At 31.2% G+C, this 20,085-nt stretch overlaps 1 protein-coding gene across 1 annotated transcript; it reads right to left on the bottom strand.

Moving 5' to 3' along the window:
* Positions 1-6,274: 6,274 nt before the first annotated feature.
* Positions 6,275-13,257, bottom strand: LOC118200265 (uncharacterized). The gene is made up of 2 exons (XM_085811581.1): positions 12,816-13,257; positions 6,275-7,616 (listed from the first exon to the last, which is right to left on the bottom strand). The coding sequence occupies exons 1-2, from the start codon at positions 12,943-12,945 to the stop codon at positions 7,357-7,359; spliced, it is 390 nt and encodes a 129-aa protein (XP_085667707.1). The 5' UTR covers positions 12,946-13,257; the 3' UTR covers positions 6,275-7,356.
* Between the last annotated feature and the right edge of the window lie 6,828 nt (positions 13,258-20,085).

The raw sequence follows: 20,085 nt of genomic DNA, 5'->3' as shown, positions 1-20,085 counted from the left end.
AAAATCGCAAAACGAAAACAATAGTCCTTCAGGGGCAAAGCCTCTTTGGACTCTAGTATGTTTATTAGAGAATCGCGAGAGGTCTGCTTTAGGGGAGGGTTGCATTATGGGGGACTTTCAGAGAGCAGCTGCTGGCTTGTATACATTACACTTAAGACAAAACCTTGAAAATATCTATACAACCAGCTCATTCGCAGGGATTGATTCAGGCTGAACTACCAGATTTCAGCTCTCGGTTACAGGTGGCCCACTTTTACAACTGGTAAATAAACGAAAAATGTTCTCTCTTGTGGACACATAATAGTTCCCTCTAATATTTCAAATCTTTCTTTCGTAACGACGAAAATGACGCCCACGATCGGTAATGTGTACGATTAAAACAACAGCTCAATAACCGGTTTCGATTTGCATCGTTGGTCGATCTTATGCAATTACCCTGAAAATTGCTAATTTTATCAAATTCTTATTTTCTTGGTTACACACGGTTGGCTATTATGAAAATACCGATTATATATAGGCAAACTGTATGTGGTGTCGACTGTATGCCTGTGAAGTTTCTGTGTACATAAAAAATGTGCACTAATTCTTTTATTTACTATTATACCATTATTAAAATTTCTTTTTTACCATGTCGTTTATGCTGACAACTATCGTTCGTATGTCAATGTCGTCTTTACGTGTGTCGACGTTATGCCTTGTCGATCATATGCAGTATCTATGTGGAATGTCGATCCCATAAATAAAAGCCTTAATGGGAGATACAATTTTATCCAGTAAGCACCACTACCGTTCTTTCAAGGGGTGTGCGGAAAAAATGTCACCCGAAAAAAAGGGAAACGGAAAGAATGTCCCCGGAAAATAAGGAACGAAAAAAAAAGGAACTCTAAAATGTCGCCAAACGGAGTTGGGGAAAACTGCCAAATTCTAATTTAACCCGCAGGGTTATAGCGGGCTCTCTTGAGGGAGGTGTTAAGGGTAAGCGTTGAGTTAGCTGCAGCTCATTTCGATAGCAGGTTTTCCCAACTTGCCTGCGAGAAAATCATATGTTCTCCCCCGAGTTTGTTTCATCAGTTTCATTTAGGAAACCGGTCCACGTCACCCGGAAGGAAAGAATTCATGGGAAGCCAATGTTTTTCCTCTGTTAATACCAATGATTGTCGGTCTTTAAACTAAACTTCATCCATCCCTAACTGGAAACCAACAGTTTGTTCACAGTAAAGTGTTGATAAATGACGAATTGTCAGTAAAGACGGCACGTGAAAGTTGCTTGTTTGCAGGACTAAATAGCTTAATAATTTGATAAGGTGTAAAAATTTAAACAGAACTATCGGCGTAGTATAGTCTGTTATTTTTTATTACGGTTTAACGAATCTAGCAATAATATTATATTATGCATTCCGTTATTATAAGCTATCCGTAATATGGAATATAATTTTCTAAACACTAACGGTTTATCATCAGTTAATTAATAAAACGACAGATATTTTATAGTGTCATTTTTTTTCCACTTTAACGGTTTATCATTAGGTGGGTTTTTTTTTTTTTTTTTTAAATCCTGGAGGACTATTCTTTTCGTTTTGCGATTTTGCGTTGAATCACTATAAACGGCGAATCTCTTTTCAAACTGTTGCTACCAAATGTTAGAGTCCTGCATTATATTCGAAGAAATTAAATAATGAAAAATCTGCATAAATATATGCATATTTCTCGCATTGTGATAAAACAACGGTACATAGAGCCATCGAATTTTGAATGACGTAATCCTCCTGCGAATATGGGCATCTGGAAGCAAAAATTTGAAATTTGTTTTATTATCTATTTCATATTTTGTAGAAGTTTAACGAGTTTTTGATTAACAAACTCAACGATTTAAAAGCGAGTAATGGCAACACTATACGAAAAAAAATTATCTCCAGCACGCGGAACTGTGTATCGGAAATTCTTCTAAAGATATGCTCTTTTTAAAATTCTTTTGCGACATTGCTATTTAATAAATAAATGTAGCACACAAAACGTTAAAAAAAAAAAAAAAAAACGCCCTCTTTGGACGTAGTTTAAAACCTGCAACATTTGAGATTTTTGTTTGTTATTATTTTTTAAATATGAATGTTGGTCCCTCAGCCGACTTCGACTTCACCAGAAGCAGTTGTCACTTTATTATGCAGTCACCTGATAGGTGGGCCATCTTTGCCTCCTATGAAGGGACGGACAATTAGAACTATGCCTTCCCCTGGATTCGAACTCAAGCCGTTAGGTATCGCAGTTGGCTTCCCTAACCACTACACCGTCTGGGCGGCATTTATCATTAGTTAGTTTATAGAATATTATATTCTGTACTAATTAATATAGTTATTTTAAAATAATTAGCTAAACCGGCTTGGCTAGTTTTCCCCCCGCCAAATACTTACTTATTCGAGGAAATAACTTAATTATACGCTTTAACGGTAACATATATTTTACACAATATTTATTTTATATTAAAATTTTTCCTATATATAAATAGATACGGCCATACACGCAATCGAATCGGCTTAATGTACTTTCATTTATAGAATAATGCACTTCAGAATGTGAACAGTGAACTTTCTTCTGGTGATTATCTTCCTATGATGATCAGTATTTCTGAGAGCTAGAATTTCTCTAATTCGCAAAAGCCCAAAATCTTATGAACCTGTGGTCATCTTAGAAAGGGTTTACTGTACTTTCTGTCCCTAACTGTGGCAATTTATTGGTATGAAAAAATTTCTTGTAGTAGAATATAATCCATTCATGCAAGCCTTGTTATAAGAATAATTTAATAAAGAAGCAAAATTATCATTTTATTCAAAATTGCATTTTTCGAGCGAGGTAGTAAGGAGTTCTGACTTTCTTATCGGTTAAATATTTCTATTTCCGATTTTTAACTTGCTAATTTAACATTTTTATTTTTAGCCCAAAGGGCTATCAGTCTCAAAACGACATTTTGCGTGGTTTCACTTTCTGCGTTGATTCACTTTTCAAACTGTTGCTACAAAATATTATTGCCATGCATTATATTTAAAGAAACTAAATAATGAAGATTCTGCATAAATGCATGAATGTTTCCGCATTTTTAAAAAACATCAGTACCTAGAGCCATCCAATTTTGAATAACGTAATACTCCAACCAAACATGAGCACTTGAAATTCCGAATTAGGAATTTGTTTTATTAGCTATTCCCAATTTTGTAAAACTTTAACGAATTTTTTAATTAACAAACTGATCGATTTAAAAGCCTGCAACGGGAACACTGTACGAAAAAAGAAATCTATCTTCAGCGCCCGAAACTGTGTATCGGAAATTCTTAAATTTTGCGCTTTTTAAATATTTTGTGATATTGCTGTAGAATTGAATTTTATGGTAAAGCGCGAAGAACATTATATTTAATAAATAAAGGTACCACACAAAACGCTAAAAAAATCCTTTTGGGCGCAATATGAAATATAAAAGCTTTCAGATTTTCCTTTAAATAATGAAAAATCTGCATAAATGTATGTATATTTCTCGCATTGTGATAAAACAACGGTACATAGAGCCATCGAATTTTGAATGACGTAATCCTCCTACGAATATGGGCATGCGGAAGACCAAATTTGAAATTTGGAATTTGATTTATTATCGATGTCATATTTTGTAAAAGTTTAACGAATTTTTGAGTAACAAACTCAACGATTTAAAAGGGAGCAATAGCAGCACTCTACGGGGGGAAAAAATCGGAAATTCTAAAGATATTCTGCGACATTGCTATTGAACTGAATTTTATGGTTTAAGTGCAAAGATCATGATATTTAATAAATAAAGGTAACACACAAAACATTAAAAAAACGCCCTTTGGACGTAATTGAAAATCTGAAAACTCAGCTATTTTTTTTTCCCCCAATGGCGTGGTAAAATGAATCATTAAAAACGAAGCTGAGCTTCTTAATTACATTTTGCAGCTTTAGAATGATACCGATAATTTGATTATCCAGATCTCGAAATATTGAATAAATTTTAGTTAAATAAAATTCAAAATTAATGCGAAAGAATTTGTTTTAGCAAATTTTGTGAGATAGATTATGTTCTGTAATTTTTAATTAGGATCGTAAAAGAAATGTTTCTTGACGAAGAGGTGAAAACTGTTGAAAACAGTCACTTTCCTATTTATGAGAAAACTTTATTATGACTTTGGAGATAAAAGCAGCAATTGTAGTGTAATTCTAAATGAACTATTTATAACATTGTTATCAATGAAGCAACAATCGTATAATTAAAAAAATGAATGCAAAATTCTGTTCTTATTGTTTTGAGCTCAAGTTCTATGTTTCAAGAGCTTTCAAGTTTGAATTAATTACTTTTCAGACTTAAAATTGCAGTATAACTTTTGTATTTAAAATTTTGTTAGCAGTTCTAAAACAAATATCATGCAGAATTTTAGCAGTATTAGAAAAGGACTCAAAAAGAGCTGACAAGGAAACTTCCTATCTTTTGGCTGGAGTCAAAGTTAAAGCTACTAACAACCAGTTTTTAAGGTTTTTATTAATTAAAACATCTGTAATTTTTAATAAGCACCATGTTTATGAGGAAATGACAATTCAGATAATAAGTATTATCTGAATTATCGTTTCCTAGTCATTTTTAGTATCATCAGGGCCGGTGCCAGAGCATATGCAATCGGTGCGGCCGCATCGGGCGGCAGAATTGAGAGAACGCAAAATTTTTAGAACTTTGGAAAGAGCTGGGCGGCAGAATTTTGAAGTTGTAAAGCAGACACCGTGCGGCAAAACGTCTAGCGCCGGCCTTGATCATCATTCCAAGTCTTAGTAAATCAGCTTAGAAACTTAGTAAATCAGAACTTAATAAAATAGTCGAATTTTATAATTCCGCTAAGGTGTGGTGTGGTGTATTTAATTATGGCAAAGCACACTAGGGCTATCTGCCTAAGGGGAGGGATGCCTTTCGTGGAGGACTTTCTAAGGGAAACTGGCTCGTATACACGTTACACATTAATTCCGCTAAGAGCGAGTATTGCTTAAACATAAAACAGTATAAAACTTGTTTTTTTTCTGCAGTGATAATTTTAAAAGTATAAATGAATTATTTTGTACACATAAATAGAATTGGTGCTCGTTGATTGAACACGTTACCTTTATTTTATTATTACACATTGTACTGTAATTAATTTAAACTTTTGTTACCATTAATACTTAAGTTAATTATAATGTTACTGTACTGAAATTAATTGCTTTTTCGTAGTCTATTGTTGCATCTGCACTGCATTGTTAATATAATTAAATAATTTATTGTGTCTTTCTTTCTTAAATTAAATCTAATTCCATTGCATTATATTTTTTCTACGTGAATTCCTTTGCATTTCAAAAGCCTTATATTTTATTTCTTTCTGTAATAGACAGAGTTTTATGGATTTTTTATGGTAAGCCTGACTGGCTCTATATCTCAGCGTGTGATGAATTTTGTAAGAAAAATGCTACTTTAAAAACAGGCCAAACTTAAACGAGAAAGGTCTGAGTTTAGTAGTAAAATTGTATGCATTTCAAAGAAATATAGAGTAACTGTTGCATTTCCAGTGCACAAAATAAGCTATTAAAATCTTTGATTTGCATCAGATTCTTTTTAAATGCACAGAACGTTTTCCAAACAAAATTTAAACGCTAGTCTAAGATTTAAGTTTTATCTCATTTTACAAGCATTAATATAATTATTTTCTTACTTATTTAGAAAAAACTTTTAATTTAGAAAACTCCTGAATATCCATTTAGAATAATGAATGTTCATGTTTGGATAAAAATTCGAATATTTTCATCTAGTAACTGGTGATTTGCCGACTACATAAACTTCATGTTTAAGTATGTTTAACAATGCATATTTTGATATTTTCGAAAGCAAAAACATAGTATTTTGATTTATCCAAATGTGAATATTTGTTTAATATTTCCATATAATAACGTTATTCAGCACATTGTTGAATAAATTTTCAGGTACATTATACTAAATTTTACGAGGGAAAAAAACTGTTATAGAAATGAGCAATACCATAGCTATTTAGGCATACAAACCACAATAGAAGAAGAATGTACTAGCAGCTAACGTGGTTTGAATAAATAGAAATATAAAATAAATTTTCGTCTACAGTAATTAGTTCTTATTACCAGATACTGCCTATGAATAAATAATTTAGTTGTGAATATAACTTATAATTTCATATATCAAAAAAGAAGTATTGAATTCAGAAAATTATAACAAATAAGATTTTTAATCATTTTAAAATATTTTATTGCAAAAAATTATAAATATCATTCATTATCAATTTACCATTAAATTTATCAACACATTAAATTCACAATAAATAAAATTAATAACACTACCTTTCAGTTTAAATCCCATTATTCAAACGAATATTGTAACCTATCCCGATTAAAAATTCCTGAAGTGATTTAATTCCACTTCTGAAATCCGTTAAAAGATTTCCTAAACGAGTCTGCAAAACCTCTCTTTTCTTATTTTTTCTCATTGGCGGGCATTCTCCAGTGAGACTTCGTATGATGCTGTAATGAACTGATGTTTCATCCGACTTTAATGCGGAGATCATTCTATAAAAATTTACGTGATAGCATTCGGAAGCTAAATTTTTAATTTTTAGGTTCCATCCTTCACAAAAATTGTTTGCTTTCGATTCTTTATTTACAGTCGCTTCATATACACTCTAATATTCTGGTGGGAAACGGGGCGGAATTCTCTGCAAGGTTAGTGATAATGTATTCTCGGAACGACCGCCATGGTTTCTATTCACACGACGGTACGTTCCTTCAACGCATGTTTCACTAAAATACAGAAGAAGATCAAGCGCTTCCGTAGGCGCAATGGATTTCAAATATGCTAACCCTTCCGATATCCGATGAGTTGGCAAGAATGCCAGCCCATCTAGCATTCCACAGAAATGCTTAAATTCATCATTATTTTTATATAACAACGCAAGTCCAAGTTTTTGTATTTTGCGCCATGTACATTGTGTTAAATGGTAAAAACAACCTTGTTGCTGAACAGTCTCCCCGAAACATATTCTGATCGCTTTCATCATTGCGATTTCAAAGTCTAAAATAATTCTCCTGGGATTTAAACTTATGTTGTTTTCATAACAATGTGTAATCAATACTTGCAGGAGTTCTTCATAGGATGATTGATTTCGTCTTTCCATAAGTGCGTACACAGTTGTAACAGCCCTTTCTCCTAACTCTTCTAATAACATATAGTTGATTAAAAAATTTTGGGACGACATCAGATGTCCCATCCATGTACCAAACTGTTGATTTGGATAATTCAATACTTGCAGGAGTTCTTCATAGGATGATTGATTTCGTCTTTCCATAAGTGCGTACACAGTTGTAACAGGCCTTTCTCCTAACTCTTCTAATAACATATAGTTGATTAAAAAATTTTGGGACGACATCAGATGTCCCATCCATGTACCAAACTGTTGATTTGGATAATTCATTCAGACCTACATCTGTGGCGTAAATAATGATTCTGGAACCTCTGCTTTCATTGACATAAAGCAGAAATCTCCTAGGAGGTTGTTCTGCAGTTTCAGTCCGACTACCTATTTAAGATAACAAAAAAATATATTTTAATTTGTTTTTAATCAACTAGATTTCTATGCAAACTATAATGTTAAATTAGTTTAGATGAATATAAATATAGATAATTATGCCAAGATTACTCTTTGATATCTCGAAAGTTTACCCTTCCTCTCGTCTGTAGAAGCAGTAGGGATATATTTTCAAGTATAAAACTTAAAAATGTATCCCTACTGTTTATACCTAATATTTCAGACTTTTGTTTTTGGTAGGCGGAATGCACTGCCCTAGACAAAAAAAATTAGTTTTTTTGTCTTTTAGTCGTCCTAAGTAAATTAAAAGTACGTATCGAAATAGTTCGATTAGATTTTTGCTTTAGTCCCATTTAATTCAATTTATTTCATATTTTATCATTCTTTAAATTTTTTAAGCATTAAACCAAGATGTGCATCTAACAAACCAAAAATACTATTCTTCCAGGCGAATGACAAGATTTAATCAACTGGAATCTGTTTAGCTATAGAATATTGACTCAAACTGAAACGCGCACTTACTGTGTGCTTCTTTTCAAATGGCAAGAAAACAAAATTCATCAGTTTATGGCAGAATTTATATTCCTGTGCCAAAAATCAGTAAAGATTTATTATCTTCGGAGAAGTCTCCGAAGAGTTTAGTAAAAAAATTTCCATAGGAAGAAATAAATTCAGAAAATATATCTCAAGAAAAAATATCTAGAGAAAATATTCTCTTAAAGTATCCTCGGAAAAAGTCACTTTCTTACACTAAAGTTAAACAAACTATGTCAATACATCACAAAATTTGTTAACTTTCGATAATATTTATCAAATGCAGTTTAAACTTTTCTCAGAAAGTCTTATTATAGGCCCATCTGCGGCATATTGAACGCCCTTCAAAATTACAGATTGTGAAATTTACACTTATGACAGGATTAGAGATTCCAATCATTACGTCTTCGAATGCTACTTACTTTTCATATTCTTCATCCGAAATTTTGTAAAGTATACCTGAACAGCTGGGCCAAGAACTGTATGACAAGCAAGTCAGATACAGAAGGTACATAGTGATTTTAATATCAATTCTAACCTTGTTTTTCATCCCTCACATTTGACTAGTATCTAACTGCGATTCTGTGTTGTGGAGTGTTGTGACATTACATAATAAGTAACGCAGCACAAGTGTTAAACTACGGTGTACTTTTTTTTCTTATTCCGTTCAAATAGAATCTCAAGCATTAAAATTTTGCCTATTACTTCAACACTTGTATTTATACATCATTTCTACTCATTTACGTTTTGCTGTTGTAACCATAAATATTTTTCACTAATTTCGCATTTCTTCTATATTTGCACATTTTTTTTTTTTTTTTTTTAAATTTTATTTATACTGCTCTCTTGTTTCGACTGCTGTGATACCACAGCGTGACTTACCCTACCTTAAGTACTTTCAGCGCTAACTGAATGAGCTGCAAATGATGTATAATTCAATGGTCTAAATTCAGAAAACCTGGGTAATTTTACATACTTATGTTACTAAACACATGAAAAACACTTTATAGTACATCAACTTCATTATTTTATACATCAGTATTTGTACTGTATTACAATTATTGTATTCCATTCAGCTTAAGAAAGAATATGAAGAAGATAAAGAACGTAAATTATTTGAATATTATGAAATTTCCACACGGAAAAGGAGACTGCAAAGAGAAAATTCTAAATCTCAAACAGTGAGGAAAAATAGATCATTCCTGATAGATCATCCAATTCGAACTACCAGTGTCCAGCGGCTGGTGGGCTGGTTAAGTCGCTCTTAACTAGGCAATGTGAGTTTCAGTTGTTTTAGTACAACAAATTTGTATACTTTGATTAAATTTTTAAAATGTTCATCTTTTCTAAACATTTCTCAGATCAACCTTTAAACTAGGTATAATTTTTTGACAGTTTAAAAATTTGTTCATCAGCTTTTCACAGACTGCCACACTTCACTGCTTGCATTAGTTAAGAAAGCTATTACTGCAAAATGTTCTAATAATTTCATTAAACCCAATTTTTTAAAAATCCATATTTTAACTCTTCAAAAAAAAAAACCAAATATCTTTATCTGAATATTCTGATGTGTAACACAATCTAATAAAGAGATGCATAATTGATTTGTTATGCATGGTTCCTTGTTTTAAAGCAAAAAATATGAATTTCTATTCAAGAACGTTTTGAAACCAAGGACAGCTGTGGACGCTTTGTTTCTTGCACCTATCGCCATAACTGGCATGCATAGATTAATAATTAAGTACTATAAACTATTAAATTTTATCACGAATTCTTCTGATATATCCGTGAATGGCTTTTTCTTTTCTTTTTTCTTCGTAAAATAAGAATTTGAAGTTTATTCCGTTTATAAATAACTATTTATTACAAATACGCTTTGCATAAGAGATGGCAAAAATTTTGCATTGCTAAAGGAATAGATTTATTTAGAAACAGAATATGTATGCTCAATTCATTAAATATACTATCCTCTAAGCGTTAAGGAACGAATGTATTTCAATCCAAAACTAAAAAAAGCAAGCAAAAAATAAGCTTACTTTATTTAGCAGATGGATAGATAATGTAATATTTTCAATGTGTGCAATATGTTTGATATTTTTATTTTCATTTGCTTCAACCGTTTACATTTTTCATTGCACAAGCTTGTGAAATACAGCTTGTGCAATGGATTTTAAGATGCTGAATGTTTTAGGAAGTTTTAGAAACTCAGTGTTTTAGATAGAATGTAAAAGTATACTGACAATACGCATGGCATTCAAATCTTGAAAAACACAGAAAGAAATTTCAGAATTATTTGTAATTTAAGCAAGGAAGGGATTACGCGACAGACTGGCCAATTAAGAGGTTCTCGAAATGAATTGTACCTGTTATACCCAATTTAAATCTAAAGATTTTATTGATCATTTGCTGAACGTCTTATAAGAAACGTGGCCCAGTTTATTGTTGATAAGGTTATTTAACTAATGCAAAGCTACGAAAGTTGTCTACCTAAGGGCATGGATGCCTTCGTAAAGCAATGGAAACCAACCATGCAGCAAATTGCAAATGTATCATTGCAAATGTATGAAAGCAAAATATCGTTGAAAGGCATTACATTATTTTAATAGTTTCTAAATAATACATTATTTAAAAAATTTCTAACAATACTCTTGAAATTTAACTTTGATTTTTAATTCTTCCATTTATGGAACTTAAAAGAATTTATAGTAGAGATTGAATACCTTAAATTTACGTCAAGAAGAAAATTGTTAAAAATAGATGATATCGGTTATTGAAAAATTATTTTAATTTGTGTCTCGCATTATAAAATTAATAAAGATCATAAATATTAAAAAATATAAAATTAATAAAGATCATAAATATTAAAAAATTAATAGCTGTAAGTAATGTGACTAAATCCATATTTTTCCTAAATGTTACTAAATGGTTTAATGGATAAAAAGAAATGATAAAGCAAAAGTAATGTATGCTTAACTATTTATTATGTAATGTATACTTAATTATTTATTTAAAAATTGTAATGTATGTATTTATTGTTAGTAATGTATACTTAAATATTTATTAAAAAATATAAAATCTCTGTGATCATTAATAGCAATTTTTTTGCGTGTTTTTAAAGATGAATATGAAATGCTATATGCCCTGAAACAGCAGAGGTTAATAGAGGAGAGATAAAACATAAATTTAAAATCCCTAAGAATAACAGTTTTTCAAATTTACTTCGACTTTCTATCAATATTTTTAATTAAACGTTTTCTGTATATAGTTAACGTATTTAACACAAAACTATTCACTAAGTAAATCATTTCAAACAAAGAATTTTGATGTTATATATTTGTTAAGAGTTCCAAATTTACAATTGTTTATATCAGAAACGAATTTTATTTCCAAAGTTTCTCTATTGAAGTAGGTACTGTGCAAACGCACTTTTAACTATGTTTTAATAGAAACTCTAATATAGGCTAAAAATTTGAATAAAAATTTTTTAAAAAACCCGTCCTGTGCTATAGCCGCAGGATTTAGTGTACAATAAACTTAAAGCATCTAAATTAATTAGTAAATTGGAATAAAAGTAAAATAGTTCCTCTATAATATAATAATTGCAATCGCGTATATGAGTTATAACATAGTATCAGAACTAATAGATTAAAGAGAGAATTCATGGTAGAACAATCTCGAAAAATAAAAATGCGAAAGGAAAAATACACAAAATTACACAAATAAAAATTTTAATCTCTTTTTACTGAAACTCCAATTCAGAACACATTAGGGGAAAATGAATTAAAGCTTCATAAAAGTCGATTAATATGTTTCGATTTCCTGGTCCATTTGAGATCAAAAACCGTGAAAAGAGTTCATGAAATTCTTATTATCGACTTTAAAATTCATATAAAAAAGAAACCTCGAATCTCAAATGTACCAGAATTTTCCCTACATATTTTCGAAACACTTGGAAAAAAAAAAAAGCATAAACATACATAGTGCCAAAATGTGAATTATAAACTATAGAACTTTATGTACATTAAAATTCAACGAAACTCATAAAAAAAAGTGTCTAAAACCAAGATATGCTAATCCGAAATTCAAAGGCAAGTTTAAAAAAAGAGCAAAATTAGTAGTCATTTAAACAAACTAAAAATTGTTTGGTGCCCGATTAAGATAAACAATTTTTTTTACTATCAACAAAGCGAAAAACTGTACTTAGAGATTTTTCTAAACAATTTTTTTAGTAACAAGAAAATATGCATATAGAACCAGCAAGCTTATTCGTCTTATTAATGTGAATACCAGCATTTATTTAAATTTTAGTTAATAAAGTAGAGATTATCTAAAATCTAGCAGCCTTGAATTATTAAAAAGATATAAATTTTCTTCGATTAATTCAATTATTTAATACAAATATAAAAAATCAATCAATTTTAATAAATTGTATTTTAAATATATAAGTATACTGCTAAAAGTCGCTTTCGAAAGAAACCAGAGTAAGGTAGTCCGCAGAACATTCCAAATAAATATAAGAGGTTCCCGTTTGAAAAACTCTGAATTAAAAGATAAAAGTACTTTCAAGATATGAAAGAAAAAAAAAAAACTTTTCTCTTCATATAAAATATGAGTCATTTCGCATGAAAGGCAAAGAAGGGAAAAAAATGTGCTTACCTTCAATTTTTAGTTCATCTAGGCTGGCTGGCTCTTTAGGATAGTTCTGCCTTCTATTATTTCGAAGAGTTCTTTTTATACTGTCTTCACCAGGCATTAGGCGCATTTGTGATGATGTTAAGCTTGCCATTTCTTCAGCAAACACAATCGTAGGTTTATCATGAGAACACAAACTCTACTTTTCATTCTTTGTCGACATTTTAATACTTCAATTTAATCACCCTGAGAGCTGTGGTTATGAGGCGCACCTTCTCTTGGTTGAGTTATGTTAACCCGTCAGCACACGCGCTGGGGTAAAATCCACCCCACGTGTAGTCTTTTCTTAGAAAATAAGGGAAGGTCGTACGTGACCTTTCTAGTACTTTATATACCTTTCAAGATCAAGGTTAGGAAGTGGTCGTCCAAAGGAGTGTCCATGGGATTTTTGTGTTTTCGGGGAAGGTATGTGCAACGGGATTGTAGCTACCCCGCGCGTGTACTAAAGTTTCACTTCCATTCATTGAGATGAGTGCGTACGAGCGAGAATAGTAACGACTGCGGGTTCTTCTCGCTCGCTTCGCTGATAGCGAAATTGAAGATTCCGATTCCGAGTCCGATAATATTTCTGAAAGTGCTCACGAAACTGTTTCTGACCAGTATTATGATGATTCCCATGATCTTCTTTGACATCATATAATTTTTATGTTTGAATAGATTTGAAGTAAAAAATTACCCTCGAAAAACGTTCGGACACGGACGCACAATATAGTGTCAAGAAAAGCTTTAGAAATTTGAAACATCCAACTGAGTGTTTATTGCAAATTATTGATGAATAAATAATGGAAGATTTGGTGAAATCAACAAACATTTACATTTCATCAATAAGAAACAAATTCTCCAGAGAACGTGATGCACAAGAGACAAACGTAGCTGAATTGAAGGTGTTGTTTTTCCTATTATATTACGCTGGAGTGCTGAGAGCAGCACTCCAGCGTTTGTAAAAATATGTTGTCACACTATGTGAGGATTGTTCAATGTGAGGAGATTATTTGAATAATAAACTCAGGTAGGAGGGGGGCGGAAAAACTATGTGTTATTTATATTTTTTAATATTCTTATGACATTACATTGAGTTTTAAGGAAAAAAGCTAGTAAGAATGCAGCCTGTTCATATTCCTCTAATACTTTTTCAAACCACTCTTTATAATAAACACTTATGTTTAAAAAATATGTATATATGAAAACGGATTTTTCTAATATAAATAAATCATATATGTATCTTATATAAGTTAGTAATTTTGCATAAATTTCGATTTTTATGGCTTACTTTAGGTAACCAGTATGGAAATGTTTGTGTAACTTAAAGTAAGATTATCTCGAATTAAAACTGGAAAAAAGGTTTAACAGAATTCACAAATAACATAGTCATTTATACATTCAATGAAAACAAAGAAAATGCACTTATTTACACGTTGCGGGGCTGAATTCTGAAAAACAAACACTGGGGTAAAATTTGTCTCGTGCGGGTACTAACGTAGCGCAGTGATGTGCGTGTGCTGAAGGCATGGACCTTATAAGAAATAGACCAACCCAAATGGGTTTTCTCCCTCGTCTGACGCGTTTCCAGCTGTCACCTTGATCACATTCGGAGGAGTAGGGACGACTTGCAGGGATTTAATAGGGGTTGCCTATTGCAGCGTGTATAATTGTCAAGAAAAAGCTGGTTGTAGCGCCTCATTTTACAAATTAGAATTTCTCCATATTTTTATTTTTGAAATTGAGATTGATTTTTAAAAATTTAGCATATTTATCGAGCATAGTTTGCGTTCCAGATAATTATAAAGCTATTGCATGCTTTCAGGGCTGCATATATTTTAGCTTTTCGTATGCTGTAAGGAAATTTGTAACTACTTCTTTTAGAAAATAATATTTTAAATCTGAACTAATAGAAAATTTAAAACAAGCAGTTTTCTCTTGCAATTTTTATGCTTTTTATTGGTGTAAATAAGTAAAAAATGCTAAAATATTTGAAAACGAATTTTGTAAAGTTTTGTTTAAAATTCTAAATTGTGCTGCTTTTTTTAAATTTTAGATGAGTATTATAGCACAATTTCTATAAAGGCATTTTATTTCAATCATATTTCATAATACATCATAGTGATAAACACTTTTGACTCCTTAATTTTTATACACTTAATATTAAAATTGTATTTAACAGTAATAATTAATTTTGCTTGTATTTTATAGTGATTATTTTTTAAATTTATTTATAGTTCTGCATAAGATTTTTTTTATTTTCTGTTTACTTTATTAGTTCGAAGCGGCATTTTGCACTGTTTCACTATAAATGTCCGTGTCTCCTTGCAGATTGTTGCTATTAAATACTATCGACGTATTATATTTAAAGAAATTAAATAATGAAGAATCTGCATGAATTCATGTATGCAACATGTATTCATGCATACAATTTTGTCACAGTTTCTCGCCCTGTGACAAAATGACGGAATCTAGACTCATCAAATTTTGAATAATGCAATCCTCCACCCGAACATGGGCATCTGAACGGTCGAATTTCGAATTTCTTTTAATCTATTTCATATTTTGTAAAACTTTAAAAAAATTTTGATTAATAAACTCAGCGAGTTCAAAGCGAGTAATCGTAACACTGTACGGAAAATAACATTTTTATCTCCAGGGCGGAAATTTCTAAAGGTATGCTGTTTTCAAATATATGTGGTTTTCGGGCGAAGAACATGATATTCAATAAATATAGGTACCACACAAAATGTTAAAAAAAAAAGGTTCCTTTTCGGCGTAATATAAAATCTCAGTGCGTCTAGATTTTATTTTATCTTTTTTTTCCTTCATTACACTCAGAAAATTTTATGCTCCGAATTTTATAAATTACTAAAATAAATATTCCACTTTAATAAGTTAATGATGATATAATCAAATAAATTATTGTTTTCTAATGTTATTATAGTTTTGAAAATCACTGCCTGAAAATGGTCATTAAATAAAAAAAAAAAAAAAATTATCAGATCTTGTTTAATTTTACCTTATTTATTTCAAAGCATCAAGTACTATCAAGCTTATTTAATTTTACGTTATTTGTACGCAAAATTAAGTCCATAAATTTTGTGCTTAGAGTTTTTACCGTTTTACCAAAGTAAAGATGTTTGTACAAGAATTACGCGTGGAAAAAATGCACGAAATGCAGTAAAAAGTGCTTTAATGAGATTTATTAAATCCTATTTGGAAAAAACTGTGACTTTCATAATCTCATCATTATACAACGTATCACATTTAATAATTAAAAGCAGTTATGTGGTACAAACGCCATAGGTTTCAGTGTTAAAGTAAACCAGATCGTCCCTACTCTTTCATGCGGACATGTCGGTGACGCGCGCCCCGCCCACTGGGTTAGTCTATTTCTTATAAGGTCCATGGCTGAAGGGTTAAGAGTAGTGAATAAACATCCACTGCATGGCCGTTGCGCACATCTCCACCTTATATATTTCCCAGTTTCTTTCTGCTTGACATAAATAAAATCATTAAAAATTAATTTTCCAGTTCCACCTCTTTTATTGCTGGGTATAATTTCCATATCAAACAAATCTATTGAATTCCTGTAGCAGAAACAAAAAAATTATGATTTTATTCTTAATCCTGACTACTACTACGATTGTTCGATTTGAATGGTAACTGCATGTGTGGATCTGGATCTTCACACTTTTAAGTATTACCAGTCGTGAGACTTCTACTAATATATTTCACTTCGAATACATCATGGGGGAACTTCAGAAGTTTTAATAAAAACTTTTTTGGCAATAATCTTTGGCATAATTTCTGGAAAATTCATCATTCACTTACTTCAAATGTTCTAAATTGCGAAAAATTTTTGTAAAAAAGTTAAATCACATTAAATAAACTGTAACATATCAAATAAAAGTAAAAATTCTGGAAACTGCATATGTAGAACATGAAGGTTTTTATATACTTTTCTCCCATGAGCGATAATAGCAAGTATAGGTATAATTACTCCATTCAAGATTGTTAACGAATATGATCTTTCAGAACATGTGGTCTGCACTTGCAGTACAAAGAAACTGTTATTTTAAACTACAATTTATTAGGAAGATGTGATTAAAAGTGATATTCCACCTTTTTTGAATATTCTAAGAAAAGTAGTTTCCCATAAGTCACTGTAATTTCAATTACTAACCACACGCTGGTCGAATGATTAAGAGTGATTAGCTTACACAAATTAAATGGGTAATGAGATGATTTTTGTCAGTTTCCGAGAAAAGAAAGCCTGAGAACTCAAGTAATGAATTCCCATTCGAAGAAAATCTGCGACTTTCGCTTAAAAAAGTTTAGAGAAACTGATGCTAAAAACAAATTCTTTAGTCTGCGCTGTCATCATGGCTAACCAATTTCACTTTTTAAGTAATGAAATACAGACATGATGTTTCACCGTCGGTTATCGACTGAATGCTATTAACAATAGACAGCCTGCTGTGGCCTATTATGCTTTTCATTACTGATCGGTTGCTAGAGGGAAGCCTTTTTCCCAAGAAACAGAATATACCACTTCATAAGTTCTAGCTTTCTGAAACAATTTAATTAAAATACATTACTTGGAAATCATCAGGTGACAGCAATGAATCCCCCTACCCCTCCGGAATCTACAAATGAGCGCAACTGAACACATTTCATACTTTTTCCCACACGTTCAACGGATGTTAGGAAACATTCCCACAACTGAGCAATAAGAGAATTTTATGGATGTTATGTTTGAATATATAAATGTTAGCATTAAAGCGTTGAATCCGTTATTTCATAAAATAACTATGTATTTCATTAATTACCTCAGATAAAGTACATAAAGTTATTGGATTCTACACTTTAACTAGTAATTTTATATAAAAACGATTTCCTAATCGTTAAAGAATTAGAAAAGACCCTTCGTCAAATTGTTAGTAAATGCCTAATCGTAAGTAAAGATGGTGTTAAAGCGTTAGTAAATGACGAATTGTTAATAAGGATGGCACAGGAAAGCCGCTAATTAATGTAGCAATAATATTATATGTTCTGTTTTTCTTTATTATTTATAAATTATTCTATCCGTAATATGAAATATATTTTGGAGAGAATTTTACCGCTTACCATTAGTTAATTTATCAAATAAAGAACTTATTTTAATCTCAAATTATTTATTTTTCACTTTACCGGTCTATCATTTGTTAGTTATAGTATAACTAATTAAAGTGTGAAATTATTTATCAATTACATATACTTTAACCGATTGGCTAGTTATTTCATTAAAAATCAAGTTTTTCTATGAAACAACTGAATTATACGCTTTAAAGGTAACATATATTTGTAAAGTTGCATCATTAATAACGTCCACTGGTAAGACAAGATTCATGATGCGAAACTTAGTTGAAAATATTTTAGTCCTATCTATTTTCATGGTTTAAAATTTTAGCCATTTATGGTGGAATATTTTCAATTATAATGTATTCTTGACAGTTATTAATTATGAATGAAATAAATCCTAATAAGCAGATTTCGTAGCATAGCCCGCTTTTGTATTTGAATACACATACGAAAGTGTTGCATTAGGTAAATATTTGATTAAAGGTATAATTTACAACTGAGAACCCATGAATCAAAAGTAATGTTATACAATGTCGCTTTTCAGAAATTATAAGTAGAACACAATGATTTCTGAAAAATCAATCGAATTTTAAGTTATTCTGAAAATGTTTTCTACAACAAAATTTACTTGACAGAGCCATCGCATAAATGCTGCTTATTATTAAATCGTCATTTTGAGGAGCTGGATTAGAATTTCATGTTTCTTTTTCATCAGTGGCATTTTGTTGTTCACCTTATGTCATTTGGTGATCAAAATATTTGGATCGAGTTTAGACTTTTCGGCAAATATTCAGTGATTGCTATAAAACCTGGCCAGAGAACGGGTGACCACTATAGAGGAAAAAATAAGCAATGAAAAGAGTCACACTGGCAAAACTTATTATTGAATACACCCCTTAGAATAATTAGAACTGATTCATAGGAATTTAGCAAAACTGCGCTACAGTAACATATCATTCATAAAAGTATATCCCAGGAGAAAATATTCTTATTATTATACTATAATGTTCCCTTAAAAAGAAAGTAATATTTAGCAATCATACTTAGTATTGCCGATTTTTCAAGAAACACAAAATTCACAAGGTTTTGCAAGCGAGTACACAATTCAATACTTTACAAATGAGTCGCACTTGATCAAACAAACCATAGGCTTATACACAACCGTCCAGGAGTAATTTAGTCAGGTATTTTTTTAAATGTTAATATGCAAAATATAGAATTAATACTAAATATGCATAAATTTTAGACTTGAGCCTTCTTGACGTGCTTTCGTGGTGTAGTGGTCTGCACGCTGGGCGCGTATTCCAGAGATCCGCGGTTCGATTCCCGGAGAGGGGGTTGCTCATTTTTCAAGTCTCCTGCTTCCATAAAATATCGAATGTCTCTGCAATCTAAGTAAAGAAATATTCGACATAACAGACATTTAACTTTTTCTTATAATATAAATTTTGCGTGGGAACAGTTTTACATTGACCTGAAAATAAGTTTATGTATTCTGCAGTAAAAATTTACATTCATTCAATTAATTATTTATGTGTACTGAAAATTGTTTTTTCATTTTATGTAAAATTTATCTGGCGAAATTGAATTTAGAAATTTTCTGCATTGGCTATAATTTTCTTCCTTCTGCAGAGATTGGTATATAAACGAGACATATTTTGTCGAATGCCGTTACAGCATTGCCGTATCCTTTTGTGTTAATATATTCAAAATTTTTAAATGCTATTACGTAAATTACAGCATTATATGTTACATGAAGGGGATTAAATTGAATCCAAATTCAAAATATTTACATGTCTTTTCACTCATATTTCTAACAATTTTATTTTCACAGGGAAAGTTACCAAACACTGATGATATAATAAAATTGGCAGTAATTTGTGTTCTATATTCTTAAGCAGAATACATAATGCTACTCATCAGCGCTCCAGCGGTCGCCAGGGCTGTAGCTAGAAGGGGGCGAGGGGGCATCTGTCCCCGGGCGCAGAATCCAAGGGGCGCCAAACTGATGTTACGACATTGTAGAATTAAATGTTTTCCATCCATGGCAAGCAGTAAGGGGCGCGAAATCTTCAGTTGTCCCTGGGCGCTGAAAACCCTAGCTATGACTCTGGCGGTCGCTTAACAC

Source organism: Stegodyphus dumicola, chromosome 1, assembly GCF_044657685.1.
Source record: "Stegodyphus dumicola isolate Sdum_Otavi_A_Nest chromosome 1, ASM4465768v1".
Classification (NCBI taxonomy): domain Eukaryota; kingdom Metazoa; phylum Arthropoda; class Arachnida; order Araneae; family Eresidae; genus Stegodyphus; species Stegodyphus dumicola.
Note: the sequence above shows the minus strand (reverse complement) of the source record. Positions and strands in the feature narration are given on the sequence as shown.

Excerpts from the sequence above, each read along its gene's own strand:
- LOC118200265 (XM_085811581.1), bottom strand. The coding sequence starts at position 12,945 with ATGGCAAGCTTAACATCATCACAAATGCGCCTAATGCCTGGTGAAGAC. Across the intron at positions 7,617-12,815 it reads AGATGAACTAAAAATTGAAG|GTAGTCGGACTGAAACTGCA; the intron begins GTAAGCACATTT and ends TATCTTAAATAG.